This window comes from Rhincodon typus, chromosome 21 (assembly GCF_021869965.1).
Source record: "Rhincodon typus isolate 14 chromosome 21, sRhiTyp1.1, whole genome shotgun sequence".
NCBI classification, from domain to species: domain Eukaryota; kingdom Metazoa; phylum Chordata; class Chondrichthyes; order Orectolobiformes; family Rhincodontidae; genus Rhincodon; species Rhincodon typus.
Window position 1 is genome coordinate 27,510,965 of NC_063352.1, and position 11,629 is coordinate 27,522,593.

At 45.0% G+C, this 11,629-nt stretch overlaps 1 protein-coding gene across 1 annotated transcript in view; it reads right to left on the reverse strand.

Annotated features, from left to right (window-relative positions):
* hs3st2 (heparan sulfate (glucosamine) 3-O-sulfotransferase 2) overlaps positions 1-3,121 on the reverse strand; it is a 63,351-nt gene extending 60,230 nt beyond the window's left edge. The window contains exon 1 of the mRNA XM_020535002.2: positions 2,526-3,121. Within this exon, the coding sequence (XP_020390591.1) occupies positions 2,526-2,998 (473 nt within the window). The 5' untranslated portion in view covers positions 2,999-3,121. The remainder of the gene's footprint in view (positions 1-2,525) is intronic.
* Positions 3,122-11,629: the final 8,508 nt, after the last annotated feature.

The following is an 11,629-nucleotide window of genomic DNA, read 5'->3' on the forward strand; positions in this document are numbered from 1 at the left end:
TGTGTGTGTTAGGCTGGATTATATGCAAGAGTCTCTGGTGTGGGACTTGCTGCCTCTGAGATGAGAACGTTGCTCATTAAGCTACAGCTGCCAATAAAGGTAATGTTAGCAATTCTTGCTAATTGATAAGTGTTCAATGTTCACACTAATGCAAAGGGTAATCATCGGTTCCTGTCCCTCAGGCTGATGAGGGACAAATACAATAAAAACAAACAAGCTCATCAAAGTCAGACCTAATTTCATTCTTCTTTAATGTTCACACACACAGATTTTGAAAGAGAGAGTGACAAAAAAATTAAACAAGACCCTGTTATCTTGCAGTTTGTGTATTATATCCTGGGCACTATTTGATGCTGTAAAACAAGGCTCTTATTTTGTACTGATGGATAATACTTGAGTCTCAGCTTGTGGCTCTCCTGATCAACAGATAAGAAGGATTCAACTAATACCATTTACTGCAGGGTGGGGGCGAGGAAGCAAATCAGGGAATCTGTCACAGAGGCTGACAGTAGGAATGGGTATCTCCATTCCAATATCTCACCTACATCCTGAACTTGCGAAAGAAATATTGTCAGTCTGTTAGCAAGTCACACTGCTGCCTGGTAGAAATTCCTTATCTATAATGACCACACACTTAAAATACCAACTTTATTACTGTCATGCCAAGTTTACATTACTTTATGGGTGGAGATGGCAGAATAAAATTCCACCATTCAGACTACAATAACTGGATAACACACTGTGCACGGAAACAGATTGAGGTTTTACATTTTGATTTGATCTGCTTTGCCTGGCCCCTGTTTTATTTAATATTGTTATTTTAATGTGTGTAAAAAACTGTACTTTCTAGATGGATTAGGTGTGCACTGGAAGAAGATGACTCAGTTCACAGAGTCTGAGGAGAGGCTGAGATACAAACTCACAGATTTCCCTCTTGCAGCTGTTTGCTGTATTCTCCCTAGTTTTTGTGCTACTTTCTTGCAAGGGGAAGAGACTTCCTACTGACCCCTGACTGCTCCTCAGTTGCCAACCTGAATATCCCCATTTCTCATCTCTGGGCTCAGACAGTGAGTGGCGACTGGTTGTTCCAACATGTAGGGCATCTGGATCAAACCTGATTCTGTCCTCACCTGGTGTATGTGCCCTCTGCCCATGGAGGCCATGTTCCCTGCCCTGGTCCACAGTCAATGGGGTTATTACCAGCTGACTCAACACGGAGTAAGGCTGCAGTCTGGGATCTTCCTGCTCTATATGTTTAATTACTCTGCAGCAAGGGCCATTTTCCCAATCAGCCCTTGGGGGAGTCTGTCACTTTTTTCTCCTAAATATACACTTTTTCTTAATGGGCATTTGGTGACAAGTCTATTCTGTGAAGGGGAAAAAGGGAGGGTGAGAGAGTGAGGGTGGAGGGAAGACAGCAACCAGAAAGGAGAGAGAATGGGAGGGAGGAAAAGAGAAAGGGAAGGAGCAAGCAGAGGTGGAAACCAGACAGAGAAATTGGGGGAGAGAAGGATGGAATGGAATGGAGAGAGAGAGGTGGGGGGTGGGGGGAAGAGGAGTGCAGGAGAGAGGTAGGGAGGGAGATTTTGAAAGATGGAGGGACAGACAGAGAAAAACTGTCATATATACTTTCAAATTGATAACGTTGTAGCTTTATGTGTTCACAAATTAATCAAAAAGGTTTCTATAAGACATTGCCCCTTGATGAGAGGATTAAGAATCATTAACATGCCTCTGTCCCCGAGTTAGAACAACAGGAATAGTCATGATGACACAAATTATTTTCCCCCCCAAACCAACTATCCAGGCTAGTTAAGGATTGGTTCCTTATCTGTCCTGTCTGTAAGTGAGCAGGTCTGACAGGAGGCAAACCAGGAAAAGCAGGCAGTGAAACTGAGATACAACCCAATCTGCAGAATGTACAGAAATAAGCACATTAACCCTTCAACTGTATCACTCAGACACTAATTAAACTGTTTAAAAAGTAAAGCACCAAAATATGGAGGTCACTTTAAAATAATTTAACAAAGGATCAGCTACATTTAAGATCTGATACATGTCACATCTGGAGAGAGAGGTACCTGTCACATCTGGAAATGGGTAGGGAGGAGTGGGACACATCTTACACACCTTATACAGTTCCATGTGACAATCTGATACAAGCCTCCAACAAATGCAGAATTTCCCACCGACTTTCAAAATAGTTTATAGGTAGAGAGTGAGAAAATGGTTGTAGCGACAGATGTAAATAGATTAAAACAGAGGAAGATGTTAAATGCAGAAAATAGAAGTGTGAGGGCTTGAGGTTGGTTTGTACAGCCAGACAATCCAAACCATGTCACTCCATAAAGTGGCACACTATGCTCTAATCATACCCACATTGTGCCTTTATGATGCCAATTCTACCCTGATACCATGCACATACTGTACCAATATCAGACCATTAAAACATATACAGTGCCCATGGTAAGTTCACCCAGTGCCCGTGCCTATGCCCATCCACACTGTGCCAATGTCAGTCTTACCTGTACCACTCCAGTCCTTTCTCGTAGTGCCTGTCGAAGAAGTGAGGCTCAGTGCCGAGTGCCCTGACCTCAGGGTGGACTCGGATGAACTCCAGCACCGCCCGGGTCCCTCCTTTCTTCACGCCGACGATGATGGCCAGGGGCAGGCGCTTGCTGCCCGGCCTTGGGGACGTGTCGCTGGCCCTCTGCCGTTCCGGAGGTACGCCAGTCCCCGGGCTGCTGGGGCTGAGTGTCCTGTTGGGGGCTGCGGGGTCCCCAGGCCGGGCAGAGTGGCCACAGTGCTGGGATCTCTGCAGCAGATAGCAGGCTCGGTGCTCGGGAAAAGCCAGCGGCTTCTGCATGATGGACTGGCCGCAGAACATGAGGCTGTAACACAGGTAGGTGAAGGAGAGCGAGAGGCTGAAGATGAAGACGAACCTGCGCGCCCCTCTGGGTGAAGTTGGCACCACTCTCACCCCTAGTCTAGATGCCATGTCTCAGGGCAACTGCTAACAGGGGCGCGAACATGATCTTGGTCCAGGAGCTCGGCACCGGATCTTCGGACATCTGGGTGTGGGCACAGGCTGAGGGCGGAGGAGCCTGGCCGCTAGAGCAGGGACACTGCCAGGCTTCAGGGAGACCAGGGGCAAGGTCAGCTCCGGGAACCCAGCCCTTTCCCCAACTGCACTTGGCCCGCTCTACTTGGAGATGCTGCACATTGCTGGCAGCTCCCTGCTCCGTGCATTTGGTAAAGCAAGGAGAGAGCTGACACTGCAGGGGGAAGCACACAGTCTCTCTCCACACACACACACACAGACACACACCCACACACAGACACAGACACAGACACACACCCACACACAGACACACACACACCCACCCACACACACACCCACCCACACACTCACAGACACACACACACCCACCCACACACACAGACACACACCCACACACACACACAGACACACACACACACACCCCCACACACAGACACACACCCACACACACACACAGACACGCACAGACACACACAGCCACACAGACACACACACCCACACAGACACAGACACACACCCACCCACACAGACACACACACACAGACACACAGACACACCCACACACACACACAAGACACACACAGTTACAAAGGTAAACACACACAGATACACAGACACACACACACAAATAGAGACAGAGACGCAGAAGCACTCCCTCTCTCTCACACACAATATCTCTCTCCCTCTCTCACACTTTCTCCCTCTCACACATTCTCTCCCTCAGAGACACTGTCCCTCTCTCTCTCAAACTCTCCTTCTCACACACTCTCTCCCTCGTACACTCTCTCTCCTCATACTCTCTCCCTCCTTCTCATAGACACACTCTCTCTCACACACATACACACACACACACTGACACTCTGTCTCACACTCACACACTCACAGACCCCTGTCTCTCTGCCTCTCGCACACAGACACTGACAGGGAGAGCTCCCTATCATTCCCGGACCCTCTGTGTGCCTGCTAACCGGGTCCAGGGCACTGCATTCAGGGACTCTGCTCTCCTCCGTCCGCTCCGTCTCCCTCCTCCTGGATTTTTTTCTTGAAAACTCCAAAGTTGTCGAGGAATACCGACGCAGAACGGGCTGGGATCTGAATATTTAAACCAGCCGTCCTCCGCTCCCTGACGGTCACCGCTCGCGTTATCTTACGCGTCTCTTATCAAACAGGGAGAATGCAAAAGAAAACCTCTACAACCCAGAGGTTTGTAAAGCAGCGCTGTCGGCCAGGACCCGCCGCCTTCACTCAGGTACTGTCCCAGCAAGGCAGGGTACACCAGAACAGCCCATAGAGGCTACAGCACACAGGCTAGGGACAGATACCTCCCAGGGAAAGGAGAATGGGCAGAGAAATCGGAAAAAAAGGACTGAGATTTAGGTTTTAAAGGAGATCCAAAGAGATAAAAATGTTGGAGCAGCGCAAGGAGATGTCACCAATGATGGGAGATAGTGAGATCTGGGAAAAGTGTGGCTCATTAGAGAAGGAGAGAGAGGTTCAGGGTTGATGACAGAGAATTGGGAGGGATCTTTGGATGAGAAGCAGTTTTGATCTTTCTTAATGGGTGACCTCACTTTCCCACTTGAACAATTTTCCCTCACTTTCTACATCTATCAATATACCTTCACAACTTTATACAGCCATCTGCACTGTCTTACAGCCCAACTTTACTGAGTGTCTGCAAACTTAGGCATACATTGGTCTGTAAGGCTTCACTCAAAAGCCTGGGGAAGCCTTGTGGTGCAGACATAGGATCAGTGCCTCTGAGGTAGACACCCTGGGTTTGAACCACACCAGCAGCTGACGGCTGCAAATAGTTTGTTTGTTACATTATCATAGAATCCCTACAGTGTGGAAACAGGCCCTTCGGCCCAACAAGTCCACACCAACCCCCTCAGAGCCACCCACCCAAACCCATCCCACTATAACCCACCTAATCTACACATCCCTGAACACTACGCACAATTTAGAATGGCCAATCCACAAGCCTGCACATTTTTGGACTGTGGGAGGAAACCAGAGCACCTGGAGGAAACCCACACAGACACGGGGAGAATGTGAAAACTCCACACAGACAGTCGCCCAAGGGTGGAATTGAACCCAGGTCCCTGGCGCTGTGAGGCAGGAGTGCTAACTACTGTGCCACTGTGCTGCCCCAATGTGAGCATGGTGAGCTGGGATGGTTATCAAGCTGTGAATCTTTCTGGTCTGTCTATGACAGGCAATATGAGTGGGCAGGTCTCTTAGTCAGCCATGCAAGTAGTGCCTCACATGAACCAGGGTCAAGACCTGTTCCAGGAGAACCCTAGGAGAGATAGTAAGAACTGCTGATGTTGGAGTCAGAGATAACACAGTGTGGAGCTGTTGGAACAGGAATGTTGAAATTTCTAAAGAAGGGTCCCGACCTGAAACGTCAACTTTCCTGCTCGTCTGATGCTGCCTGGCCTGCTGTGTTCCTCCACTCCACACTGTGTTATCCAGGAGAACCCTAGCTGTGGTAACAGAGGTAAGTATGTTCTTTGCCTTCCTCACATGCCACTAGAAAAGCTGAAGGGCAGTATTGATCCTTGGGGCACATCCTAATCATTAGAACACACAGCCATCATTCTGCTCCTCTAAATCAATTACTGAGATAAGCTTATTAGGTTGCCTCCAATTCCATGCCTTCTCATTTTTGATAACTGACTCTTGTGGAACCTTGCTGAATGTTTATATAACTTCCACAGATGCTCACCCATCTACTGCATTCTTTAAAAATGTGTTCTTTCATGGGATGCGTGCCTGGGCCAGCATTTATTGCCCATTGAGAAGGTAGTAGTGAGCTGCGTTCTTGGATTGCTGCAGTCCTTGTGGTGTGACAGTGCTGATGTGGAAAGGAGTTCTAGGATTTTGACCGAGTGACACTGAATAAACAGTGATATATTTCCACGTCAGGGTGATGAGTGGCTTGAGGGGAACCTGCAGGTGGTGGTGTTCCCATGTCTCTGTTACTCTTGGACTTCTTTGTTGGAAAGGTTATGAGTTTTAAAGGTGCTGTTATTGGAGCTGTGGTAAGTTGCCACAGCACATCTTGGACATGATACGCACTGCTGCAGCTGTGAGTTAGTGAGGAAGGCAGTGAATTTTGAAGGTGGCAGATGGTAACATTAATTCTAAAATTTCGACTAGGTTTTTTGACATGACTTACCTATTTCAATTCTATATGGCTTCCACTAGCAAACTCATATTTGCCCAAATGCTCAGCCACTCTGTCCCTAATAACAGATTCCAATAACTTCCTCACAACTAATGTTTCCATCTCCCATCCTTCTTAAATGATAGCAGCGACATTGATTGAAAAACTACCAATCAGAATGATTCCTGAATTGGGACAGTTTTGGAAGATTAAAAAATCAATAATTTCATCACTAACACAGATGGAAATATCTGGAGCCTGGAGGTTGGTCAGTTTCTAATGATGCTCATTTTCCATTACAATTTTTAATTTGTAATGAATCCAGTTAGTTCTTTTTCTTAATTTATCTAGTTAAGGGAGATAGGGGACCAAGTGTCAAGAAGAGGAAATGACATTGAGGGAAATGAAATTTTAGGGTAGGAGAGAGAGCATTTCAGAGAGCATGAAAGTGATCAGAGAGCATTGGAATTAATTAGAATGGTGAGATTGCAGAGAATGTAATGAACATGGATTAAGGGGAGAGGTTTATGTTTGAGGTTTTGCAGTTTCTGTTTTCATGTTGATTTCTGTTCTGCTTCTGATGAATCTTAGTCCAATCAAATTAAAATTAAATCTAAGAGATAGAAAAATAGGAAATTTCAAATCAAAAGGCCCCTTTTTGTTCAACATTAGATTAATTTCATCATCTTGCTTTTTCTAGGAAATATTCCCCTCTACATGAGAAAACACAACAATATTTTGTAGAATTTGAAATAGCTGGAACTTAATGACTTGTCAGGCCACTTGAAAGGCTAATTAAGATTTGACCACTTTGGGTTGGGACTGGAGTCATATGTAGATCAAATAGGTGAAAGGCTATTCTTCCTTCCCTAACAAATGAATGAATAAGGTTGGATTTTTCTGACAAGTCATTTACTTTCAGGGTAATTTGTCTGGGGTGCCATAATGCCAATTTAAACTCTTGGTGTTTGAGATGGTGATGCAACGTATTAACAACTACCCAATCTACCCTCCCCAGCTTAGCAACTGTTACATTGCAATCCTGCAGCCACTTCCACATCTGTCCATGATGGCTTCTTTGCTTCTCTCCTCACCACCTCATTCTCTTATAAAAGTGATAAATCAGGAGTATCAGATCCAGATCCTGCCTTTATATGTACAGAGCAATATAAATCAAAGCAGTACTTCTGTCTACAAGCCTTTGTTAGGATTCAGGTACATGGGATGCTGACAGTGTAAAGTCATTGTCAACATGCATTAGCACTACTCCAGCAAGTACAAGTTATACAACGTTTAATGAGATTTGTCTTGAACGAACTTTTATGACTTTATAGCTTGTCAGAAATGTTATGTTTGTTTGTTCGTTTTAATTCTCAATGATGCACCCTCTCGTGACAGAGTGGAATCACTGCAAAAATAACTCAATATAGAAACAGGAGGAGGCTATTCAGCCCCTTACAGCTGTACTAGCATTTAATTACACCATGCTTGATTTATATCTTAACTTTATTACCTGGCTTTACTCCATATCTTTTGATACTGACTAACAAAAATATATCAGTTTCAGCCTTGAAATTTCCAATTGATCCCCAGCAGCTATAGCATATCCTAGAGGGGGAAGGCAGGGAGCAGGGACGGAGTCCTAGTTTTCCAGTCTCCTTTGGATGAAAAATGCTTCCTCATTTTGCTGCTGAAGTTTTGACTGCAATTTGAAAATTGTGTTTCTTATTCCAGATTCCTTTACAAGAGAAATGTTTTCTCTCCATTTTCCCATTGAATCCTTTTAGCATTCTAAACAACTTGATTAGATCTCCCTTCAACATTCTATACTCTAGGGAATGCAAAGTAAATCAATGTAACCTTACTTTAAAATTTAACTCTTTCAATCCATCATGTTCTAGTGAAATCTAGGAAATACTTTCCTTGAATTTCTCTCACTCTGCATTAACGACTATCCATCCACATCTCCTCCATTGCATCACAGGAAGTATCATTTTTCAGGCATTACGGCTCAGGTATAGCACAGAGCAAACATTTCCAGGACAACTCAGTCAAGTACAGCATGAGTCAGGTATAGCTCAGTCAAGTACATCATGTGTCACGTACAGCTCAGTCAAGTACATCATGAGTCAGATACAAGGCAACCAGGTATAGCACGTGTTCGGTACACACAGGTTGGGTTAGGTACAGTCAAATTGGGCACAGCATGGTACGGCACATGAGCTGATCAGCCTCTCTATGGGTTAGAACAATAGAGTACTATGGATGCTGGAAATTTGGAATAATACACTATTTTCTGTGTTTATTGCAGTATGGATCAGGTATGGTATGGGTTAGGTACAGTATGGGTCAGGTACAATATAGGTCAGGTATTGTATTAATCATGTATAGTATGGGTCATGTACACTATGGTCATGTACACTTTGGGTCAGGTAAAGAATGATTCAGGTATAGTATCGGTCAGGTATGGTATGGATCAGGTACTGTATGCATTATGTACAGTATGGACCAGGTATAGTATGGATCAGGTATAGTATAAGTTAGGTATAGTATGGGTGAGGTACGGTATGGGTCAGGTATAATGCTGGATAGTTTGATGGATGAACATAAACCCAGAGGGAGAGAGAGGGGTAGAGAGAGACAGAGAGAAAGAAAGAGAGCTCCTGCTACGGAATGTTTAAAATTTTAGAAGAACAGACACAAGGAGCTGGGGCTTCAGTTTAATGCCTCATCTAAAGCTTGGTAACTTTAATGTAAAGTCAAATTCCCTACCTCCCCCATCTTAGAACAGAAATCATTCCATTGTAACAGTGGATATTTAACTGGGGTGAGAATTAGATTATACCCCAGCACAGTGTAATAAAGCTTTCTGGGGAGCAGTTTCAGCCATGCTGTCAGAAACAGTGTCAAGAGAAAGGCCTGGTAATTTGAGTTTAATACCGTGAGATGCTCTGCTCTCACATAGAATGCAGGAAAAGAAGATTCATATAGAGTGAAGAGATAGTGAAAATCAAGAAGACCCAGCAGAAGGACGGGGAATTGGAGTTTGGGAGGGGGCGATTGGACAGTGAGTCGGAGGGATCAAGGCAGTGGGAGGATAGAGGTGGGGAGGGAAGAAAAGGGTATGGGGATGCTGGGGAGTGGGTAAGAGGAGATCTGGGTTGGGAGAGGCTTAGAGAGAGAGAAAGAGTGAGTAGAGAGGGGAATGAAGTGAGGGGAAATGGGAGAGGGATGGTGGAAAGAGATGCAGGGCAGGAGGAAACAGGGTGATGGAGAGAGTGAGAAGGAAGGGGAGAGAGGGAGTAGAGATGGGGAATGGAGGAGTGTAGGTGGGGATAGGGAAAGGAAGGGCAGGGGCAGAGATGGAGGAGGGCAGAGGAGCAGTCTGCTTGTCCTAGGCAGGAATAGAGTGGGGAAGGTGACAGTCACCTTGGGAATGACACGTCATTGTGGTGGATGGAAGGATATGGATCACATGGGCTCCTCTCCCTTTAGTCCAAACATCTCTTCCAACCCTTAAATCTGCTTCATTCTTGCTATGTTCTCAGTTCCTAAAACAGAGAATATATCCCATCCAATATATTCTATCCTGCACAGTGATGGATTGTCTTAAGTTGGCTAGGTTCTGTTCTGAAATTGGACAAATTTGGAGGTATCTCTATCTGACAATAACACTTTGTAGCCCATACTACAGCGAATGGGAGTGCATTAAGATAAAATTCCGTGTAAGGTCTGCAGAAGGTGTCTGTCATGACAACAAAAAATATAGCTTTGTATTGAACATTTTGAGTTTCTCTTGCATTTTCAATATCCAGTCCATGGTTTAATTTAATATATACTATCATTTTCAGGGTCAAGAAAATGAACAGAAATGAATGCAAATAAAGGTTTGTACTATATAATTTACAGCAAATGTTCACAGTGATTACTGGTCAACAAAACAGAGGAGAGAATATGACAGCCATTAAAAACAAACTATAAATAATGCTATCTCACTCTAACACCTTCTGTACAGCACACTATCACTGTAACTCTCACTGTCTAACACTGTCATAGTGCCTTTTGGGATGTGTGGCACCTTCTCCAGCTGCTTTGACAACCTGAGCCTGTTCATGGTGCTTAGACATGCTGGATGAAGCTATTGGCTAGCAAGCAGCTGGCATCCAAGATAAGCATCTATACAGCATCAGAGACAGAGTGTCTGTGCTCCAGAGAGTCTCATTCCTCCTGTGCAGGTACGTGAACAGCTTCTGTCACCTCTCAGAGGTGTAGCACATCACACATCAGCCATATGGCCATCCTCTCAGTTGGGGAGTTCATTTGTTTAAATCCCTTTAGCACATGCGTTGCTAGCACCTCATCATTGTTTGGCTTTAAAATTCTCAGACATTCAGGAATTCATCTGCCTCTGAGACTCCACTAGGACTCTTATAGCTTGTGACACCCGAGACCAAGAATCTTCATCCATGCGGCATGGCTGTGTCTATCTTCCATGCTCCACGCAGTCCTCCAGGCTGCAACAGTCAATTCTGCTTCATTCTTCTCTGCCTCCTCAACTGTAAGGAAGCAGCTTATCTCTATTCAGACCCAACTGAGCTGTGTGCGCCAGCGCTGGGACAAAGCTAAGACATTCCTGTGGAGTCTCCTCTCATCATGGCTAACTGTTCACAGACTTTCAGCTCCCCCTCCATGACAGTCCCTCTGTCATGGAGAGGACTTGAGCAACTGAGCAGTTGCCTCAACACAGCTGGCCCAATAGATGGCAGGGGTTGAAAAGTCACATGACACATTGGGTATGAGTTTCCTCCATGCCCTTCACCTGAAGATCGAGCAATCAAATAACCCTTGTCTTCACAGCCTCAAATCCTGCTGCCACACAGGGATTGCCAGGATGGCAGTGCACTTTCCATCTCAGCCTCTTCCATCTTCCATTAATGCCAGGTCGAACAGGACCTCTAGAACTGTTTGCGGTGTCTCACAGCTATTGTAAAACACACCCTCATTGTAACACTCTATATAACAGATAGACAGTAACACTCTGTACAACAGACCCACACTGTGACAGGCTGTATGAAGACTCACTGTGACGCTCTGTATAACAGACCTGCTGTAACACTCTGTAAAACAGAGTCAGTGTAACACACTGTATAACATTCTGTCACTGTGACATTCTGTTTAAAGACTCACTATAGCACCCTGTATAAAAAACTCTCATTGTAACATCCAGTATAACAGATTCACACTGTAACGCTCTGTGTAACAGACTCTCACTGTAACACTGTGTAACAGACTCTCACTGTAAAACTCTGCATAACAGACCCCCACTATGACAATCTGTATAACAGACTCTCACTGTAGCACTCTGTATAACAGAATCTCATTGTAGCACTTGAGAT